We start from the raw sequence: 23781 nt of genomic DNA, 5'->3' as shown, positions 1-23781 counted from the left end.
GAGAAGATAGAAGAAAAAATCTACTAGCATATGTAACAAGAAGATAAGCAATTTACACTAGCAAAAAGCCTATAATCTATGGAATTTCAATGAAAATTTCGAGAAAATATCAGATATCGATGGAAATTGTGGATAAAAGTTGTGAAAATCAAAATCAATGCTTGTAAAAGAAATGAAAAATTATGAAAACATCTGGGATGTTTTAGTCTTTTACTCTAATATTGACATAAACACAATCGTTTTTCTCTAAAAATAATAATAATAATAATAATAAGGGAAAATTTCACAAACAGTACATCAAGTAAAGACCACTAATAATTCTTATACATAAAGTTCCAAACCAAACATTTCGGTACACGAAATCTGAAACTCGACCCACTATCAGTGCACGATGTCAATTTTTGACACCAAAATGTCCATTATGCCCTCAGTTTTTTTTTTTTTAATAATTTTTTTTTCTGTTTTTTTTTCCTTCGTTTTTATCTCTTTCTTCTTCCTTCTTCCGGCTCCACGAAACCCACCTCTGTTTTCATGTGAGAAGAAGCCGGAAGAAGGAAGAAGAAAGAGATAAAAACGAAGGAAAAAAAAAACAGAAAAAAAAATTATTAAAAAAAAAAGAACTGAAGGCATAATGGACATTTTGGTGTCAAAAATTGACATCGTGTACTGATAGTGGGTTGAGTTTCAGATTTCGTGTACCGAAATGTTTGGTTTGGAACTTTATGTATAATAATTATTAGTGGCATTTACTTGGTGTACTGTTTGTGAAATTTACCCTAATAATAACCAAAAAAAGAAAAGAAAAGCTCCTAAATATTAGGCCTGGCGTCAGCAGAAGAGTTGAGGAGAGATTCTTGTAAACACCAAGTCTAGTCTCCCACTTGGAGTTGAGTTGAGTTTTAGGGAGTGATCTTCACAAAAGCAAAACCAAATAAACAATACAAATATCTCCTTTCGATCTCATCGCTACCTCTCTCTTCCTCCCTTTTCATTCCCCCAACGCCAAATCTCAGCGAATCTGAGAGAGGGCACAGAGCCACCACCGCTGAGAATTAGAACCAGAAGAAGAAGAAGATGGCGCCGCCAGCGCCCGTCGCAGCCGCCGCAGCCGCAGCAGATGGGCAAGTCCAAGGCGGACGGCAGCAAGGAGGGATTGGTCAGAGCATCGGTGGAATCATACGGATGGCTGTGATCTGGTACTTCGCTTCCAAATTCTTTTCCTCCTCCAAAAAGCCTTCTGATCCTTCTCAGCTCAGCTCCAATATCTTCCCCAAGGGTGAACCACTGGTAACTTTCTCTGCTTTTTAACTCTTACTTTTGCTCTAGACCTAATTGAAGTTTCCCGATTTTGGTTTCCGGTTTCACATAATATATATAAGGCTTTGCTTTTGTTAGAGCGAGTTGATTTAATTTGTGATTGTTCGTCTCAGGATATGTGGTTCTATATTACTGAACATGAGAAGTTCAATGAATTCGGGAGTGAAAGTGCGCTTGTATGGCACGAAACTAATATCCCCTACGCTACCTATGGGCCGGAGAGTACCAGGACTCTGTCTATGAAGTACTATCCATCTGAGGTATCACTTATAGTCAAATATAATCCGTTGGTTAATTTGCAGTTACTTAATAAGTTCAAACATTATGCATATATTTCTTCTTTCAGGCACTAAAGCACAATGGGAGTCTCTATGCTCATGTTTTCTTTGCCCGCTCTGGTTACCCTGCGGACCCAAATGATCCAGAGTATCTGCCTCTAGCTGCGTTTGGAAAGACGCATGGTAAGATGGTAGCCTACCCGAGTACATTTACGGATTTTCCTTTTTAAGTTCATTGACAACTTTTTTGTTCTTTTAAGAAAAAATCAAATTACCGAATTCTTCGTTTGGTAATAAATACGAACATTTATAGAGATCTAATCATATGTTTATCCCAGTCATTGTGACACACTTGCCCAAGTCGAAAGCTGGTAAAAAGAGGAGTTTGCTGGGGGCCTCAAAAGACACTGAAGAGGATGTAAAAATTGCTGAGGCATGTTTCTCTTTACTTTCTATTTTCGTAAATTGGGTTATGATTATTCTTTCAGTGTTCTTTTTATGTTGTTTTCTAGAATCTCATCTCTGTACCCTTGGTTGGATACCATGACTGTCAGTATCATTCCCAACTTGGACAGTGCGAAATCCTCTGGGGAACAAAGTAGTTTTTTTTTTTTTTTTTGCCATTGCTTTAGGATTGCTGGAGTGCTGGTATGTAGGACATGAGTCATTTACTAGACAATAAGTGCAAGTACTCGTTTAAAAAGAAGGAAAAGAAGTATACAACAATCCCTCATTTATATATACACTGAACTATTAATATAATTAGAAGTGACTCATAGCTAGTGTGGGACATGTTTGGGCATTGGCTTATGCCTAGTGGTGGAATTAAACTTTTGAGAAGTTCATTTGTAAGCTGAATTACACTGGTGAAAGTAAAACCGCAACCGTGGAATTCTTTGGGTAGCAGCTATACTTGGTGGTGTTTGTGTTGGATCTTCTGAAGGGGATAATTAAAGATGACAGTTTGGGGGAAAATACTTGGGAATATGGCTCAGTTGGTCAAGTAGAGACAGAGAGAGAAGTCTATGCGGTGCTTTGATGGGATTCAATATAGCTAGTGCATTAAATGAGGAAATCTCACTATATTTGGTTTAAAATGTTTGTTGAAAGTAGATACAATCCATGTGTATATATGGTCAAAGAGTTTGAATAATACCAACCGACGGTTCGTTTGGTATTCCCCATACATGTATTTACCATAGATTATTTATGACGTTTATTAGTTTAAAATTTAGATATCAATGATTGGTAATATTACCTTAAGTTTCTTGCTTTAAACGACATTTACTGGGATGTCAAATTTCATCCTTATTGATAGCACATGGATTACCATCCTGATCCTTTCAGTAGGTCTATAATGGAACATTATATTTCTTCCCATCAATGTCCTCCGTATTCTTTTCCACAGTGCAATGTTCTCAGGTCCTAATGAAGTCATGTTTGTTGCCTCAGGTGGTTGATGATACTCAAGGTGATTCTGAGGATAATGGTCCTGAGGAGTGGGTATCATACTTTAAACCAAATGTTACTGTCAATTTGGTTGATGATTTTACCCGGTATGTTTTCTGGAAGTGAAGTATTGGGTTTTGCAAGTACTTGGCATAATATTTTGTTTAGTGGTTAGGAACTTGCTTCTGAAATTAAAGAGTTAAAATAACCTAGTTTAATGTGTTTTCTATATGTTGTATTTTGCCAAAGCTCCTATATCAGTGATAATTTTGATCTTCATTGTAAATAGAATTTACCCTTATAGAATTTGACCGAGTGTGCTTATGGACTATGCAATTTGTTTTATATTTGTAGGAGTGATAGCCATTCTTGTATCTTTTATGTATAAATGTGTATAACTTGTGTCATTGAGTGTGTGGCTTTTTACATCAATATTTTTGCTTCCATCAAATTTCAGGATTTAAGATAAGTTCTCGATTTTTTCTTAAATATGAGAGTTTTGGATCCCTTGGTATTGCAAGTTCAGGTGTTCTATTTTATTATTTATTTTTTATGTGAATTTTTTTTCAAAAGGTCAAAATACACGATTTATCCTTGTAATGCCAGTTCCCCTTTAGTGCTCTTTTTTAGGGTCAAAACTCAACAAATTACCTTTACAGCTTTCAAACCATGTCACATTGTTTCCCAAAAAAAAAAAAAAAAACTACGTTATATTGGCCCAAATTAAGGAGTCTGTCAGTTTTGTTAAAAAGATGGACACTTTAATAGAACATGAGTCATTCAACTATAACTACAGTCAAATTATAGGGACAACAGCAGTATCAGCACTAAACTTTAAGGATAGGGAGCAAGTTTTTTTTTAGAGAAGTGTTTCATTAACAAGTATTGGCATGTCTGAATTGGACCAATATGATAAGAAAAGTATAAGATTATGTTTGTTGAGTTTGGACTTTGGAAGCTTATATTGTCTTGCTGATAGGCCCTATGCAAAGCATTTAATTGTCAATGGTAAACGGCACCATGGAAAGTTGACAAAAAATTGTTTTTTCTTTTTATTGGTGCAATAGAGAAAGTTCATGCAAATTCTTTGTTCAGGAAACTCGTTTAAGTGGATCGCAAAGACCAAAAAAAGAAAAGCTTATTTACCAGCATTTTCATATCCCATTTTCCGAAGAAATTTCTAATTTTTGCTTTTTGTTTTTCCCCGCAGATATCCTCATAATGCTGTTCCACCCAATGTTGCTCCTTGTATCCTTCTAATTTTACCATCCCTGATCTGGTTGTAATGGGATCTGCCATTCTTGTCTGGTCTTCTAAGCAGTCTGCTGGGTGGTTGCAATATTGATTATACATGTTTTCTTGGAAAGTACTATTGTTTCCTGAAATACATTGGTATCTCTTCATGAAAAATATATCTGACATAATTTTATTTATATCCAGAGCATACTGAATCAGCTTGGATGGATTTTTGTTTTTGTGAAATTTCCAACTGTGACAATAGTCTGATACACAAAGAACTAGTTTGGATACTTGCACTTGTTATTTGCTTCGACTTCTCCCTAAAACAGAGAAAGGAGCATATACAATTGGAACATCTGTGCAATGATTAGATATTACATAATTTGTACAGAAATGTCTACATGCATATAACACACACACACACACCCACCCAACCCCCCCCCCCCCCCCCGGGCAGTTACTGTAGTTATAATTATTTAATGTTCACAATTTCTGCATTGCACACGCACACGGAACACATACAACCGTTTGTTACCTATCTTAGATCTTGTCTTCTTTCCCTCATAGATAAGCAAATGTACAAAAGTATGGATATATCTGTGGTATTACATGCTTATCTGTAGCTTTGGGTTTCTTAACTTTAGCTCTGCAGACTTGAATGTGGAGCCTAATTCTGGCAATTACTTTCCAACCATTTTCTTCAACGAATTTTGGTTACTTCGAGATAAGTTGATACCAATTAATGAAACAGTGAAAGAATTGCAGCTGAATCTGGAAGTAGGTCCCATAAGCATGACTAAGTGGCAACTATTCCTACAGATTGATCAGTCTTTCCAAATTCACCGTAGTTATGGAAGCATGCTCGAGGGTGAGGCTGATGAACTGAAGGTATTGCTTCTTTCTTTTACTTGGGATATTTTCTTCAATTTGCATATGATAAATATATATATATATATATATATATATATATATATATATATATATTTTTTCTGTTTAGCTATACTTCCTACAGTGCTGATATTCAATCTAATTTCAGTGAGTGTGATTAAGAACTACTTTTAACGTTTTGGGGAGTCTAAAATAAAAATAAGATGTGATCTACTCTACAATTAAGTTAAACATGACATAAATGACCCTTACACATTGTATACTTTAAAAAACAATTCCATCATCAGGGCGATTATGTGAAACTAATTAATGAAAACAGATACTCTCACAATCCCATTTTCATGGTTACCGCCCACTTTATTCTTTGCAGTAACTTCTATCACCACATGCTTGGCATGTGCTTAGAGTTCGGGTAATTATATTTAAAGCATTCTACAATGGCTGAATGTCCAATCATCAAATGCAAAGTTACATGGCAGAAATTCATTCTGTTAAAGGTCGTAACCTGTCTCTTTCATAGATAAATTCTGTTTCTTTTCGAAAAAAAAAAAAAATAGATAATAGGTGGACTTAATCATTTGTTAATTTTATGCAGTTATTCCCTGCTCATAAGTTCCTATGTTCATTGAAAGTGAATCTGCATAGACTGATAATGCATTTTCTGCAAAGTTGCATTTTTGAGAATCTTGATCGAAGTTGAGGATTTGAAGACCAGTGCATTTATGTCTTCTTCAAGTGATTTTAAATTTCTGTTTAGATGATTTGTAAAGTCTTTAGGGTACTATCTTAATGTAGTTAATAGAGTTTTGTGTTTAACATGCTTCTTGCTGCTTGGAGAACCCTATATGTGCTAATTAATAATCATTGTTTTGATATGTAATTGCTCTATAATGTTTTTCAGAGAGTATTCTTGGAAGGAAATCCTTACCTCCTGGCAATCACTATGGCTGTATCTGTACTTCATTCAGTGTTTGACTTCTTGGCATTCAAAAACGGTGAGCGATCATTGTAGCTTGATCTATTATTTATAGAACATATTTGGATATTGATGTCTTATTAGTCTAATTTGTCCCCTACAGATATTCAGTTTTGGAACAAAAATAAGTCTATGGAAGGGCTGTCTGCAAAGTCTGTTGTCGTGAGCTTCATAAGCCAGTTCATTATCTTCCTCTATCTACTTGACAATGACACTTCATGGATGATACTTGCAAGCTCTGGAGTTGGCTGCTGCATTGAATTTTGGAAAATTGGGAAGGCCATGCACATAGAGGTATCAGATCGAGCTTGCATACTGTCTCATAAGGCGTCAAATAACTGATTTTCAAATTAAAAGATTATGCTAAACAAATTTCTACAAATTTGTTAATCTCTTATCTCGACTTAATAACATCTCTTTGGGAGTTATATGTTCAAAGAAAGAATAAGTAGCAGCATAGATGCTGGAAGAAAGGATGTCATCCGAGGAGTATAATTTCATGGAGATCATGGGTAGCCTTCCTAATATTTCCTGTCACTTTTAGATTGCCTATTAAGGTTCTAGGATATTGGAGAATTGAACGATTTAGTTTCATTTGAGGATGTGATAATGATAGGAAAGATCACCTAATAGATTGGTGATACTGTTCAGAGACCAAAAAAAAAATAGAAAAAAGGTCTAGTCATTAGTAGCGTAATAAAACAGGAATAGAGCTCTATTTGATAAGTGGTTGTGGCGGTGCCTTTTGAGAACATGAATGGTTGAGGTGGGATATTGTTATGGGGAAATATAGGTCGCACTAATGGGTGGCCTTCTGAATTCGAAGGAGTCACCTTTTGAACGCCCTAGTATATTTCTCAGGGTTATCCTTATTTCTATATAGGGGGGGGTGTCTGTTTGGTATTTTGAAATTATAACGTCCCATATCAATCAGCATAAGAGCTTTATCTGTTTTCTCACTTTCCAATTCCATTCCCACAAGGTTGGTTATTTAGGATATATTCGCCATTTAAAATTGAGGGTTTAGGGTGTAGTCTACCACTAAAAAAACCCTGGAGCTAATTTCTAAACTCCAAATGTGATTGACAGCTGCTGATTGATCTGAATATTTTTGCACACACCTATCAATCAGTCGGCCTTTCATAATCTCCCTTTTTTCGCTGGTCTTTCAAGCTGTCTGTTTATATGGATACAAGTAACAAATCTTTTGGGTGTGAACCACTTTTTGAGGAGTGCTTATTTAATAGACAAACAAAGTATCTCTGCTAGAAAAAGGTTTAATGTGACCAGTCTAAGTTTCCATAGTTACTCTGTACATCCCTTTGATTCGTTTTGCCACGTACCATATCAGCAGCACAGTGCCATTAACTGCTTATGGTTATAACTCGGCATATTTGAGTTCACAAAGATGACAGTTATTCATAAATTGATTTTGATCTCTGTTTTACAAGCTGGTCACATTTGTCTCCTTTTCAATCTCCAGATTGATAGAAGTGGGAAGATACCAATGTTGAGATTCCGAGATCGTGAGTCATATGCAGGGAATAAGACAAAGGAATATGATGATATCGCAATGAAATATTTGACGTATGTGCTCTTGTTCCTTGTCGCATGCTCCTCTATTTATTCACTCAAGTACGAGCAGCACAAGAGCTGGTATTCTTGGATTCTCTCTTCATTCACGAGCTGTGTCTACATGTTCGGTAAGCTCTTAGTTCTGCTCACTGCTCCTTGTACTCTGGGTACATATTGAAAAACTATGCCTATTTGACACGCTGTTGCTATTTTTCTATACAATGCTTTGTTGTCCTTTTATCTTTCATGTAGTAGATTTTCTCAAAGTCTGACAAGAAGTTCACAATTGTAAATGTGAATCATTCTATATGATATATATTGGGTTATAATCTTTGTTAATCTTATCTCCAGTGAAGGTTTGGTGATATTTGTCCTTTGTTTTGAATATTGCCATTGCAGGTTTTATTATGATGTGCCCTCAATTGTTCATTAACTATAAGCTGAAGTCGGTAGCTCATCTACCCTGGAGACAGATGACTTACAAGTTCCTCAACACCATCATCGATGATCTATTTGCTTTTGTCATAAAAATGCCAATGTTGCATCGCCTTTCTGTGTTCCGTGATGGTGAGATATAATTTAAAGTTTAGTTAGTTATTTAGTTTGTTTATTTTACTGTCCTTACACCATAAATATGAATGGATTTGGGTTTTAAAGTGTTACCTTGTCCAAATCGATTGAATTAGTTGATGAATCACAGTGGTCATGTAAAATCGTGTTCACTTTCCTTTTTTATGATAATACTTTTACCCATAACTATAGTAATTCACCACCTGGGCACAGTCTCTGGTGGCTCAAACACTAGATAATCTCCTAGTTAGTTATGATAATTGGAAGGGTGTGAATTTTGTTCATTTGAAGGCTATTTTCTTTTTGTCATGTCTCTCCCTTTTCAGACTATTGAGCTCCAAATTTCATTTTCCTCGATTGATTTCTGATTTTCATTCCTCTTGCTTGGCAGATATCATATTTCTGATATACATATACCAGAGATGGGTCTATCCAGTGGACAAGAAACGTGTAAATGAATTTGGTTTCAGTGGTGAAGCCGATCAGGTCACCGATCAGGTCATTGAACAGGTCACTGATGGTACAGACGACACTGAAGTTAAGCAAGAAGCGAAGAAAACCAAGTGAGCAGATGTTTAATAGAGATATTGCAGGACATAATGGAACTCACCCTTTTGCTTTACCTATTTACATTTAGGTCTATGTTTTAGCAAGGATTGGTTGTAGGCTATGCCCCCTTGTCAGGAAGACTAGTCTGGCTGGCAGAGTAGTGAATGTTGGGGGTGTTCTTCACCTGATTTTGTTACTGTCTACAGTTTACGACTGGGTGATTTTTGTTGGTCTGGTTGGAGGAAGTAAGTTAACTAGGTGGTTTCTTCTTTTCTTATTCTGGTCAGAAACTAGGTGATTTTTTCTGTAATTTTTATAAGTCCTTTTGATAATGCCACAAATTTTGATGATGCCAGGCTTATTTTGTAATTTTTTTTCTCTTGATTGATATTTCCAATATAAATATTGTGACTGGTAGTAAAGTGTGGCCGTCCCAATATTGTAGTGACTAAAACCTCCATTAATCACAGATCTGATTGCTTACCTTTTACTAGACTAGGAAATGTTTCACATAGAATGTTGACATGCTGTTGATCTACTTGGTACTGAATTACGATGCAGAGAATTTACACACAAAAAAAATGTTGGATAGAGGCTTTCATCTTCTTTTACTTGCAACAAGTCGAGTTTATATTCAATTTGCAAGTTATTTTTACTTCTTTTGAGCAGAAATTTTGTAGGCTGAAATTGGCAAAATTTCATCAGGAGGTTTATTCAAGCCAACAAATAAAAGCGACAGTGATCAAGGCTAAAACTGAGCAACTCTCCATCCATTTGCAGCCTCAAAAATATCTTGCTTAGGGGACAAAGGCATAAAGAAGTAGGAATCAAAAACCTGCTTATTCCTCCATTATTACTGCAGCACTAAAGATCGTAAGCCATTGTACTTGTGCTGCGTATATGAGTAGCCAACCAGCCATTTCAAGGCTTTTGAGGTCTTTGACAATTTACAACGGCGGTGTCCAGATGCTATGAATAGAAAGAATAACAGGTCTCAAGAGGGATGAGCTCTTCTGAGCCGGTACCCCAAAATTGCTAATTGTCTGAAATTTCATCATCTTTGACTAGCCACTTGGAAATTGCATGGCTAGCATTGCTGTTGAATAGCACAAACCAAAGCGATTTTCTAGAACAATGAACTCCGTCAAAGAACAAGTCATATTCAATTCCAGGAAAAAAAAATGATGAATAAAAAGAGTTGTCCAATTCAAATATTAAAAATCAGCACCAGCAAGGATAATCTACAATAAATAAAGAAAAATTTACATAGAAGCGTATGCAAAAGTTATATACAACCAACCCAACGAATATTCCAGCAGAAGGTCATATCTGTGATGAAGATGGAACACTGAGGATGCCCCACAAATCCATTGCAACTCCTTTCTACTATGAATGTCTCATCTCATGTTCTATTTTCTTATCCATCGCATTTCAATAGCCATCTGGCATCTCTTCTTCGTCAGGTAAAATCATGGTCAGGAGAGAATACTTGACTCGTAAAGATATTTTAGCCTTCTCAACAAGCAGCCTTGCACCGGACACAACCCAATATCCAGGTGAATCCTGCGGTCCTCTAGTCAATTCTGTTGTGTCGACAAACCTCATTAGTTTAGGCGTCTGTGTGGGTACCGGGGGGCCTCCAGGATACAAAGCCGAATTTATGTTCACATCAGCAGGATTAGGGGGCTGGTTTTGGGCAGCAGACGAGAAACGAGTGCTGATAATGGTTGAAATAATACCCGATTTCTGTGTCAAGGCTGGGGAACCGTCCCACTCAGATTGTCTAACATTGGTTGCACCGCTGACTTTAGAGAAATGAAGTCGTAAAAATAATACTTTTTTCATCCCCGACTCTCCAATTTCGAAGTGAGCCCCAGTGACAACAGAGAAATCATCATTAGCCTCAATAGGAGCTGTGCAGACATGAGAGAAGCTCTTCCACTGAACCTTCTCATAATATCTGCGGTCAGATGAGGGATGAGAGATATGCAAATGATCCTGGAGTTGGAAAGTCTTTGGCAGCGTTGAAAGATGCTGCAGGTGGATTGCTAAGCAATTGCTCCTTTTTCCCTCCAAATACAGTCGGAGACCCGTCACTGGTTTCTTCCCCACATCAACCTATCATGTAGTTCATCATAAAATTATCATATGCTAATATAGGCATATTTTTACTGCAACCATAAGCAACCTCCTAAGATGAAATAAAAAGTGAAAAAGCAAACAAAAATACATGTTGAACAAAACACCCATAAAGATACCCAAAACTAATAATAATAAGTGTCATTTTCTGTAAAAATTAATTAATCAAAGTTTCATATATCATACCCAAGAAGTCTTTGGGATAAGAAATAAAGGGCATAGAGAGGGGAAAGAACTATTTCCCCTTACTCTTGGCTTCTAGCTGAAGCTCCCAAGAGACCATGATTATAGGTCTCCACGTTGTTTTACTTGAGTACTAAACAGGACAGCCAGGGGGAGGGCTCCCAAGATCATAGATAATAATAAATGAATCTGGATATTTATAGATACAATTATGGGTATATGAGAGCAGATGTTGTTTCCTCCAGAAGGTGGTACTTATTTTTTTTGTTTAATGTTTTTATTTTTAAATCTCACCTGAAAACCTCCCCTAATCTCACTCAAACCCTAATCTCACCTGAACACCTCACTCATACAAATACTTCCCTGATTCGCAGCAAACTCAAAAGATAATAAAGGAGGAGAGGTTGATACTCAAACTATGCGAGCATTGATATGCCTATTAAATACCACTATACCAGTTAACAACTTAGGAATAATCACTCATTACTATCTTAATCAAAGCTATAAAACTGAACGAACATTCTAGATTGTTTTGCAACAGTTCAGCTTAATCTATTGATTTAACCCTCAGATGAGTAGCACACGGCAATTTACTACTTAGAATAAAATAAGCCACACTTCTGTTTTCAAGCTTCATTTGAGTTCAAGTTTAACTAATGGCCAATAATGCAACTTTCTCTCCATCAGCCATGAATGATATATCTAAAGAAAACACAATAATAATAGCATTACCGGATTTGTGTTAACGTAAAGCTTAGGGCCCATGAAGCTAAACTGTAAAGATGCACCACCTTGTTGCTTCTTCTGAGGACCAAGAGCAAGCTCACCAAACACCGGTGCCCATTGCCTTGGAAGCTGAAATTCCAAAAATTGATGTAGTTCTTCAATTGGCGGTTTGTCTGCATAGGGAAAATATTACATATAAGAATCTACCTTGACAGAGTTGGATGTTTATTAATCTTAGAAGACATCAGTATCATTTATTTATATTTTACATAGAAAAGACTTAGGGAAATCACTCCTCTATGAAGCTGAAGATCCATTACTTAATACCCTGACTATCCCTAATTATGGCAGCAAATGTGCAGCAAGAAATCATATTTGATGAATAAAACTTTTGTTATTGGAATTGTTTATAGTTATAATGTTATATACCTAAAGGAGACCATCTAAAAGCCATGCAGTTTGGAATAGATATCTCTACAAATTTCAGTGGTAGAATAATGAATATGTTATACAAATGCATTACATAAGAACACAGTGACACCCCGCGGGACCCGAAAATAAATAAGAAATGTTATATCAAGAGTGGGAGAAGCACTTCAGCCACACACACACACACACACATATATACAGTGGGAGAAGAATCAAGCTCATGACCAATATGATTTATACAACTAGTTCCCTAACACATTACTGCATCTGCATAGACTCGGAATTTAAAAGCAAAGCAAGACAATACGGATGTATTGTATGAGAGAATCCATATATACCATGCATCTGATGACACAGAAGAAGTGCATATGAACTGTAAATAAGAACTCACAAGCCAACAAACCCTCATTAAATCACACTTTCATTAGTGTTTCTACATAGTTATGAATGTATAAAACTATTGCTACAATGTAGTCAGCTGAATTTGATGAGGGTGGCGTAGCAAGATGGTATCAATTGAAGTTCATCTCAACCAAAAACTAATTACCAAAGTTCTACATCCAATTTGAGGTTTTCATGGTAGGTTGACTCATTCTTGAAAAAAATCAAGTTGTAAATATGTTTTACACATGAACTTAACACCATATGTTAAGGCTAAAGTTCCATAATCAAGATAGAGAGGTTTTGATTTGATGACAACTGGAAGAAAAGATGACTAATAAATCCGATACGGTATATGAACCCACACAAACACAAAATGCAAAAGTTCAGATGACTTCTGTGTAGAGTAAACTGTGGAAAAGTGTATTTATATTAGATAGGCTTGTGCGGAGCATGGTATCGATGACTTCTGTGTAGAGTAAACTGTGGAAAAGTGTATTTATATTAGATGATAGGCTTGTGCGGAGCATGGTATCTACACGTAAGAACAGCTATTCCTTTATCGCGGCTCCCAAAGCTGTGAGGAGGCAAACCCAATGGTGTTTATCAAGTTTACCACACAGCAAGACAGACTAACACTTCACCTCATTGTGAGTATAAACCCACACCTGACACACTAAGCATGTTGTCATATTGAATGTTATTAACTATTTGAACAGACAATGAGAAAAATAAAAAAATAAAGAAAAAGGAAAAGAAAAGAAAGAAAGAAAAAACCCAACATATCAGGAAAACTATTGGATACTTCAAATGATGATACTGCCCTATTCATGTAATTTGAGTAAATTGATTTGATAAGGAGGAGAAAAATTCATCTTACAACGAAGATAGAGGTTAATGGCATGGCTCAAAAATCCACTCCCATGAACTCCACTCAGTAACGATGTGATAGGAACCAATGACATTGAGATCACATCAGGTTCAAGCTGAACTGTTTGAGACCACTCACTGTGACGTAGATTTTTTTGTAAGCTTCCACCCTTTCTCTTGCACACAAATTTAATATCCTGTGACTGCATTACAAAATAGATATCAGCTTCCAATATTACAGTTTCATGACTCAAGAAATTTGAACACAGGAGACCCAAGAGGTTAGAAGACCATCTACCAAAATATTACGATACCAGGCAAAGTAAAATACCATAAGATGTTCAAAGTAGGTTCAACTTCATAAAAGTCCAAAGACTTAAATTCCAGTCTCATATCCTATTATCTATAGTTAAATTAAATGGCTTTGTTGTACTTCAAATTTTATCAACTTGAAGTACAAGCAAGATAGGAAAGAAAAGTCTACATGAAAAAGAGAAGAAAAAAGAAAAACATGTGGGTGACATGGAACTTCAAGTCAAAAAAACCAATTACGATTGTGGTAGCGATCGAGTCTATTTGTTTCAACTTTCATACAACAAAGTTATAAATGAAATACAGATTTCTGGTTTCACATGTACCTCAACAGATGCGTAAGAACTGGATGGAATCGCGTTCATAATACCCTGCCCATGCTCCTTGGCGAACTGAAACAAAATCATAACAGAGGTTACGGTGGCTCTACAATATGCCCATAGCATAGCCCATCCCAATCATTGAAGAAATAGTGTCTATCATGGACACTGCGCTCAACCACAACCTAACACATGTGCGGTTCAAAATTTCAAATCAATTATAGAAGTTGATAATATTATCCAATCTTTCGTCTGTACCATATAAAATGAGCTTTAAATTTAGTATCTTTTGGCCTTAGCAGCTACACTAAAATCTCTAGATGCCTTGATGTCTAACATCCATTGAGGGCTTAAATCTTAGAAGATTAAGGGTGTATTTGGGAGTGCTTTGGAAATAGCAAATAATCTTTTCATGGCATATAAAAGCTAAAAGTGTTGTTTGAGGTTAAGGAATTCTTCCTAGTTTACGGTAAGACGCACTTGGTTTGTGATGAAATTTTCCACGTGCTCCTAAATCCTAATAAATGCTACTAAACTTTGTACCACTGAGATTGGTATTACCATAGTCAACATCTGCACTCACTTGTAAAATAAATTTCCATAACATAGTTAAGATTCAGAAAAGTTCATCTAGCAAAACAAACATCAATGTTTTGAAGTATTAAGAAGGATGTAATGCTTCAAACCTTGTCTCTTTCGTGACCAGTTCCAGTTCCATCTATATACATTTTGTCTGCCATGTCCTTCAATTTTTTCTGCACATCAGCAGGTTGGACAGGTGAAGAGTGCATCTGCTTGGCGTATATCGTATCCTTTCCCCCCATCTTCACCCCAACTATAACATGAGTTCCGTACTTCTCAATAAACCTGTAATCAAACAAGAAGATATAACTGCAATCAGCTTCTAACTTTAAACAAACCAGACCATTTGGTATAAAAATGTACGACTATATAAACAGACTAAAAGTCATGCAAATAGAGGATGGAAAATAAGACCTTGCCAATGCTGCAGGATCCCAGGAAGAAGGAACAGCTTGTTTGACATCATCACGCAAGGCTACCTGAGATTTGTCAAGAGCAACGCTGTAGAGGGTGATCGAAACCCCGTCGAAAGCAAGAGTCTTTGTGTTGGCAGCATCCTTCTGCCATCCTCCAGTAAACTCAAACGCAGTGTTGAAATGTCCGGTAGGAATTTTACCGGACAGAGCCAGTTCCTGGTTAAACTGCTCTGACATCTGCAAGTCGAAATTAATTTTTGTACCGAAAATGAAATCAGTAATGATCAAAACCAGAAATAAAACAAGTGACGATCAGAGGGGAAAGTGGGTACCTGTTGAAATGAAAGAACCTCGGAGCCGAACCTCATGCGCTCGCCCTTATCGCATTTGATGGACTTGGGGACATTCGGTATGCAAATCCCGCCGGGAATAGCGATATCTCGGACTTGATCGTCGTCGACGGCGATCAAGCGCGAGTCAACACCGGAAGACTGGTGCTTGCAGTACTTGAGCTTCAAGTCAACGGTGAGATCGTAGCCCAACCCAATCGATTTTATCGCAGCCTCCGCCTCAGCCGCAGCTTTCCGAGTACCCATCTCTCTTTTTCTCTCTGTCGATCTCTCAGTGTCTTCTTCTTGTTCTTCAGTTTTCTTTGGGGAGCTGAAACAAACAACAAGTCTTGGGTTCTTGCTAGTCTATGGAGACGGGTCAATCACGTCAATGTCATCCATTTATTGGGGCATTTGTATAATGGTACTGTGCATTTTGATTAGGTAAAAGGAAAGGGTTTTTGGGGAGGTAGTCAAAGCTTGAGTGCTGGCGTCTAGTTCTTGGAACCTGCTGCCCATCGAACTCCACCTCATGGGTTTCGTCTTCTAGCCTCCATTTTTTTTTTTTTTTGGTTCTTTTTAGGTTTTCAAGGGTTGGGGCTGCTATAAGAGTTTTGAACCTTCTCTCAAATGTCATTGACGGTGGGTTTTGTGATTAGTATTAGGCGATCGGTTAATCGCTACACGATATTTATTCTGACTATTTTTGAGAGGCTAGAACATGTGTGCTATGAAAACAAGCCGCCACAATACGCTCTTCGGAGAGCGTATTGTGGCGGCTTGCTTTTTTAATTTTTCTTAGGGTGTTGGTTTGGTTTTGCTTAACCAAGTTAAGGTTTGTTTGATTGCAAAGGCATGGTCATGGTGTTACTCTCTAGAACTAATTGTATTACTATTAAGTATGTTCTTATTATCGATGTGCTGATGAGTAGTCCCTACACGTGATTTGATACTTTTTAAACGCGTTGCAATAGATGGCACAATCTTTGTTGTTGCTGACTATGATTTGTCCAAATTATCACATTGGTTGACAAATCAAAAACCCCAAAGTAGGGCCAACCCTAAGCCGAATTACCTGGACCTTTCTGTTACTAGCAACCACCTGTTAAAAAGGATCGTGGTGCCAACACCACAAAACTGGGAGCAACAATTGATAAAAAAATAAATACTGGATCAGGTCCTTATGTATTCAAGATTAGTGGTCAAGTACATCATTTAATGAGTTTTATATTATCTTAGAGCAAGTGCACCCGTAGTTAAGAAAAGGCAAAGTCGAGAAGTTAAGAATTCGACCAGTCAAGTTACTATTCACTGCCACTGGACATAGGTTTGCACCCGTTTTTTTCTTGTCCGGTCAACACTGTTCACTTTTTACTGTTCATGGGTTTTTCACTGTTCACTTTCACAATTTTTTTCCTTACTATTTTGTTACCTCACATATATAATCATACATATTAATTGCCTAGCCGTCAGATCTGCCTTCACTATTCAATCCAACGGTCTGGATCATTTGACCGTTGGGCCCTCAATTTCCAAACCAGCCAATTCTGGTGTGCTAGGCGACAAAAAAGATGCAGACGCCAGCTGGAAGTATCTCATTTGTCCGTGCGCTCCAGTCTCTGCCATCTCCGCGTCTGTCTCTGCTGTGACGTCAGCCATGTTCTCTCCCCTTCCAGTGGCAGCTGGGCTTCTCGTTCGACTGGTCAAGAAATTAGTTAGGGCTTTGCCCTTTTTCTTGCCCTTGGTCAAACAAAGCCAAATGCTGCCCAGGCAAAACAGACCCGGTGGAGGGGAAAAAAGGAGCTTGCCCAATCAAAATCAAGGATTGCTGAGGTGGTGCCCGGGCAAAAGAGCACCGGTGCACTTGCTCTTATGAGGGTGAATCTCCTAAATATGCTCAATTATATGTATATGATACAAAAAATGAGATCTCAAATCGTATTAATGCTATTGACCCCACTCATGTTAATCAAAATGTCAAGCCAGATATTGTTGAAGGGCTTATTAAGATGTTTGATGAAAGAGTTTTTCTATTAGAACCTCCAAATTTACTCACTTGACCTCTATGCTTTTTACACCTCTTATCAAATTTTCAAATACCAAATTTACTCATTAAACCTCACTAAACTTCCTCAAATAACCTCACTCATATAATTTGCAAACAAATTAATGAATTATTATCTTTAAAATAAAAAATTTAGTCATTTCAATGATTTAATCACTATAAATCTTAAGTAAATATACATTTCTTTTTTTTGAGGGGAAATTGTCAACTCTTTATTCAATACTTAAACAAAATTACAATCAGAAGAAAGTACATTAAGAATAAAATTTGGGGGAATGTTTTCCCAAACTAAAGAAGATCTAGACAGAGAAGCAAAAGAAGCTAAACAGTGAGCCACACAATTGGCTTGACGATAAGCATGCTTGAACATAGAACCTGGAATGAAATTCAACCCTTCTATGATGTCATCATACACACGACTCAATTGGGAAGTATGGGGAATGACAGCCTGCTTAGTAGCATTAGCAAGAGTTAAAGAATTCGTCTCAAACACTACCGGAGAGGACCCTTTATCTCGTACAAACTTCACAGCTGCTCTACCAGCAAGAGCCTCCACATGTTTTGCAGAATAAACATCCTCCAGAGCCTGACAGAAACCCCCAACACAAGTACCAACAGCATCTCTAACAACAATACCAATACCTCCACTAGAACTAGAGCTTGAAAAAGCCCCGTCCATATTCACCTTTAACCAACCTTGAGCAGGAGGTTTCCACCTACAACTCCCCCTCTCAATCCTAGACAATGACCTCCTATAGAACTGGAAGTCAGTAAGCCTAGCATTTAAGCTAAAAAGCACATCACCTTCCCGGGCCTCTACCTGTTCCCAAACTCTATGATTCCTCTCCTTCCAATTAAGCACCCCATATGAAAAATAATAATTTACACCACCCTTCTTTTGAAAGCTTCTTGAAACAAAAGTTCAACCAATCAAATAAAGTAAGATCAATTTCAGTTACCTCATAACAAACTCGCTTGAGCTCCTCCTCCGACTCCAATAAAGTCTTCGTAAAAGGACATAAACGACACAAATGATCCGAGGACTCATTCCCCATCCCACACAGCACACACAAATAGGACTCAATTTGTACTCCCTTTGACACCAATCTGTCAACCGTAGGCAATATATTCTGAAGCACCTTCCATATGCAAATTCGAGCAGTTCCAGGAATACAAGCTTGCCATACACCTTTCCAAACCTTTGAAATAACTGCTGCACCCCCACCATTAGCTGCATGTTGTAGTCCCAAGCAGAGTTTACAGGCACTTTTTACAGTAAATTGGCCTTTTGAGTCAAGATGCCACACTCTTCTATCATTCAAATTTCGTTCTGAGAGTACTAGAGACTTCACAAGTGCGACATCTTGAGGAACAAAGAGCTGCTGCACCTTATTCATATATATCCCACCTCCCTGGAGCTAAAAGAAGATCCCCCACAAGCAAAGTGACATCCACACCAATTGCCTGAGGCACCGAAACAAAAGGATAGGCATTTGGAAGCCACAGATCCATCCAAACTCGAAGCCCAGCACCATTACTGATCTGCCACCTCATTCCATGCTTTAGCAGATCCCTAGTACCCACAATGCTCCCCCAAGAAAAAGAAGGAGAACTATGATCGGGTGCCTCAAAAAAATCACAATCGGGAAAATACCTGGCTTTGTACATTTTTGGCAATAAGAGAATCTGGATTCTGTAAAACCCGCCATCCCTGCTTTGCTAACATTGCTTTATTGAAAGCATGAAGATCTCAGAAACCAAGGCCCCCTTCCTCCTTAGGTAAAGAAAGAGTATCCCAAGAGCGCTAGTGAATTTTTCTTTTATCCTCCGTACTCCCCCACCAAAATTTGGCACACATCTGCTGCAAATCATCACAAAAATTCTTTGTGAGTTCAAAGCAACTCATAGCATACGTAGGGAGTGATTGAGCAACCACCCTAATGAGAATATCTTTTCCAGCCCCAGTCAAGCATTTCCCTTGCCAACCCTCCAACTTCTTCCCAAGCCGTTCTTTAATATACTGGAAGGTTGCAGTTTTAGCTCTCCCAACATATGTAGGTAGCCCTAAAAAAATTTCGTGGGACTCCACCACCACCACATTCAACAACTCTGCAATCTCACCCTGTAAAGCTTCTGTAACATTTTTACTAAAAGTAACAATACTCTTAGAAAAATTTACCTTCTGACCACACGCCATCTCATAAATTCGAAGTACATCTTTAATCTGATTACAAGCTTCAACAGAGGCTTGAGCATAAAGCATACTGTCATCCGCAAAGAGCAGGTGATTAATTTGAGGAGCTTCAGGACAGATAGCTATACCCGATAATGTTTCCATCGCTGCCCTCTGGTGCAACAATGCAGAAAAACCCTCAGCACCTAATAAAAATTAAGTAGGGGGAGAGAGGATCCCCCTGTATCAACCCTCTAGAAGGTATCACATAGCCTCGTGGCTTACCGCCAAAAAGAAAAGAGTAGCGTACTGTAGAGATACACTGCATAATAATATCAATCCACTGTTGTGCAAACCCAAGACGCTCCATCACCTTCCGCAAAAACATCTACTCCATTCTATCATACGCCTTACTAAGATCAAGTTTCAGTGCCATCACCCCATCCTGACCACCCCTCTTATTGTGAATATAGTGAGCTACCTCATTAGCAGCAAGAACATTTATCAGTAATTAACCGTCCAGGAATAAAAGCACTCTGACTTGGAGAAATAATCTCTGGTAATAAAAGCTTAAACCTATTTGCAATCACTTTAGAACAGAGCTTGTAAATTACATTACAAAGAGCTATTGGTCTAAGATCAGACATGCATACAGGATTCGGAACCTTTGGGATTAAACAAATATGGGTAAAATTAATCTGTTTCAGTAACTGACCGGAGTGAAGAAAATTCTGAATAGCTGCAGTAATTTCAGAACCAACAGAATCCCAATAATGCTGATAAAAAAGAGGGGGCATACCATCAGGGCCCGATGATTTTGTTAGATACATTTGAAATAACGCAATCCGTACTTCATCTGCAGAATAGGGAGCACATAGTTGCTGATTCATTGCTTCAGTAACTCGGGGTTGGATAGCATTAAGAGTAGTATTCAAAGCATCAACCTCACATGCTCCTGCCGTGAACATGTCAGTAAAATACTCAGTCACTACTGATTCCAAACCGGCCTCATCCTCCTGCCAAACACCATGGCCGGGAGTCAAACAGCCCATGAATCCCATTCTTCCGCCTTCTATTGGAAGCTTTACGATGGAAATAGTTAGTGTTCCGATCTCCATCCTTCAACCAAGTAACTTTAGCTCGTTGAGCCCAGTACAATTCCTCTTGAGTCAAGAGCTGCTCAAGACGTTGTTTATTGAGGACACATTTCTCATCATTCAATTCATTCGAAATTGGAAGCCCCATAATTTGTTCCAACCTGTCCCGGAGTCTCTGAATGCACAACTTACGATCACTAAACGTGTTCCTGTGCCAAGCAGTCAAAGCCTTACTGGTCTTCTTAATTTTCTTTACAACCTGGAACATAGGTTGTCCAGATAACTCATTCTCCCATTCATGTTGGACAATAGCATCACATCCTCTCTCCTGCAACCAGAAACTTTCAAATCGGAACCTCCTAAATTTCTGTTTTTCAACCAAAGGCACCGCACTTACCCTTAGAAGAATATGAATATGATCAGAACGACTTGGCAGCAAATGAAGAAGCTTAGAGCACCCAAACATATCTGACCAAGACGCTGTGCCAACTGCACGGTCAAGCCGTACCTTAGTCACCGAGTCGATCCATGTATGTATATTACCAGTAAACCCTAAATCAACCAAATCTGCATATCCCAAGGCTTCACGAAAACCTTTCATCTGGGCTTCAGGACGAACCCTGCCACCTGCCTTCTCACCTGAATGAATGATCTCATTAAAATCTCCAATAGTGACCCACGGCAGAGAGTCTTGATCAGCCAAATCCTTCAAGAGTTGCCATGAAAGATGTCGATCTCTTCTTCTAGGGTGCCCATAAAAACCCGTCAATCTCCATTTTGGGTCACCTGGACCACCACCAATTTCTACATCGATAAAACGAGGAGAAGAATCACGGACCCGGACGTTCAGACCCTCCGTCCAGAATAATCCGAGTCCGCCTGATTGCCCAATACTCAAGACATGTTCTTCATGCGCAAACCCTAGCGCGCGGTGCAGTTTTTCAAAATCTCGATCAAACTGGATTTTCGTTTCACACAAGAATAGAATAGAAGGCCGGTTCTGAGCAATGAGATTTTTCAAGGCATGAACCGTGGAAGGATTGCCGATACCTCTGCAATTCCAAGACAAAATCTCCATCAAAGAAGAATAGATGCAGGGCTCAAAAACCTAAAGAATTAGGTCTCGTTCCCAAACCCTAGCAGAGCTAGGTCAAAGTAAATATACATTTCTTAATCAAACTTGAGTTTCAAAAATTAATGTCTAATCAATAAGAAAATGCCATAAACTATTATGTTTTTTTTTTTATATTTGCAAAAAAAAAATGAAGAAATCATTTGTTTTTATTCTCAAAAAAAAAATCATTCATTTTTTTAATGTTTATTTTTTTTCTGTATTTTTTGTACCATATGATTAATTATTTAAATATTTTTATTATTATTATTAATTTTTTTTTTTTGCGAATATAATGGATTGACTTAGATTTAGGTCATAAATCATAAGAGAATTTATTTTGTTTTCCCTCACCAGTATGCGGTCAACATATATATCATACATTTTTATGTCACATGATCTTAATCATATTTTTAATTCTTATTAAATATATATGAATGCTTTAATGAGTATGTAGTGAAATTGGAAAATGAAAATAGATAAGGAAAATAATAAGGAGTACAATCTAATATTATTGAATTCGAAAGTCTACATAAAATAAATATAATATTTTTTTGGTATAATTATTGTCCTTAATAGTCATTTTATAGTAGATTATATATGTCATTTAATAATTCATAATAGAGTGAGGTCAAGTGAGCAGATTTGGAGGTCCCAATAGAAACTCTCTTGATGAAATTAATGAATTAGTAAAAGAATTTCGTACAATGAGAGATAAATTTGAAAATCCTTCTTTACCTTTATTTAATATGAGTATACTTAATTGTCAATCTACTGATGGTAAACAATATGAAAAGCCGACGAGTGAAGAAATTGGTGGTTTAATTGTTGGTGATATTGGAGAGCACAATTCAAATAAAGACATAATTATTGATCGAATCAAATAATGGATGTTTACAACGAGTTTCTAAAATACATCCAAAATATATGTCACTGCAATATCCAATCCTTTTTCCCTATGGTGATTATGGATATACACCAAATTTACGAATGGAACGTATTGGAATAAATTGTAAACAAAAAAGATAAAAAATGTCAATGCGGAGTTATATTGCGTATCAAATTCAAGATAGAAATTATGAAGCAAATACTTTATTACAAGGTGGTCGATTATTTCAACAATATTTAGTAGATTTGTATGCAACTGTTAAAGAAGATCGTTTAGATTGGATTAGAAAAAATAAAAAAAAATTTAGAAGTGAAATTTATAAAGACCTTTGTACTGCAGTTTCAAGTGGAATTAATAAGGGTCATGAATTAGGACAAAAAATTATTTTACCAAGTTCTCATACTGGAAGTCCTAGAGATATGATCAATAATTATCTAGATGCTATGGCAATTTGTAGACAATATGGCAATCCCGATTTATTTATCACTTTTACTTGCAATGTTAAATGGATAGAAATACTAAGATATTTTGAAAAAAAATCCTAGATGTAAAGCTGAAGATAAACCTGATATAATTTCAAGAATTTTTAAAATTAAATTACAAAATATGATTACTTATATCAAATTTGGAGAACCTTTTGGAGAAGTTGAGGCAGATGTTTGCACGATAGAATTTCAAAAAAGAGGACTTCCTCATGCTCATATGTTATTTTGGTTGAAGAAAGATTACAAATGTTATACAGCTGCTGATATAGATTCTATTATTTCAGCAGAATTACCAGACAAAAATGGTAATCAAGAGCTTTTTGAAATTGTTAGTTAATTTATGATTTATGGGACAAATAAATTTAAAATCTCCTTGCATGCACTGTACACACACACAATTGAATATTGTCCTCTTCAGCCATTCACTTACCTC

The 23781-nt window shown here is 37.1% G+C and overlaps 3 protein-coding genes across 3 annotated transcripts; 1 reads left to right on the top strand and 2 right to left on the bottom strand.

Annotated features, from left to right (window-relative positions):
- Positions 1-840: 840 nt before the first annotated feature.
- LOC133721386 (uncharacterized) lies at positions 841-9210 on the top strand. The gene is made up of 12 exons (XM_062147986.1): positions 841-1287; positions 1431-1577; positions 1664-1778; positions 1934-2028; positions 3048-3151; positions 4255-4292; positions 4936-5171; positions 6073-6166; positions 6251-6441; positions 7631-7850; positions 8122-8289; positions 8684-9210. Exons 1-12 carry the CDS (start codon positions 1075-1077, stop codon positions 8857-8859), a joined length of 1797 nt encoding a protein of 598 aa, XP_062003970.1. The 5' UTR covers positions 841-1074; the 3' UTR covers positions 8860-9210.
- An 843-nt stretch (positions 9211-10053) lies between these two features.
- On the bottom strand, positions 10054-16031 carry LOC133721387 (MACPF domain-containing protein At4g24290-like). The gene is made up of 7 exons (XM_062147987.1): positions 15532-16031; positions 15198-15436; positions 14888-15068; positions 14208-14273; positions 13580-13772; positions 11896-12062; positions 10054-10959 (listed from the first exon to the last, which is right to left on the bottom strand). The coding sequence occupies exons 1-7, from the start codon at positions 15793-15795 to the stop codon at positions 10273-10275; spliced, it is 1797 nt and encodes a 598-aa protein (XP_062003971.1). The 5' UTR covers positions 15796-16031; the 3' UTR covers positions 10054-10272.
- Positions 16032-17816: 1785 nt separating this feature from the next.
- Positions 17817-19931, bottom strand: LOC133723119 (uncharacterized). The gene is made up of 4 exons (XM_062149947.1): positions 19507-19931; positions 19058-19166; positions 18553-19011; positions 17817-18440 (listed from the first exon to the last, which is right to left on the bottom strand). Exons 1-4 carry the CDS (start codon positions 19929-19931, stop codon positions 17817-17819), a joined length of 1617 nt encoding a protein of 538 aa, XP_062005931.1.
- Positions 19932-23781: the final 3850 nt, after the last annotated feature.

The sequence above is a fragment of the Rosa rugosa genome, chromosome 7 (genome assembly GCF_958449725.1).
Source record: "Rosa rugosa chromosome 7, drRosRugo1.1, whole genome shotgun sequence".
NCBI classification, from domain to species: Eukaryota; Viridiplantae; Streptophyta; class Magnoliopsida; order Rosales; family Rosaceae; genus Rosa; species Rosa rugosa.
This window is presented reverse-complemented; position numbering and strand designations above follow the sequence as displayed.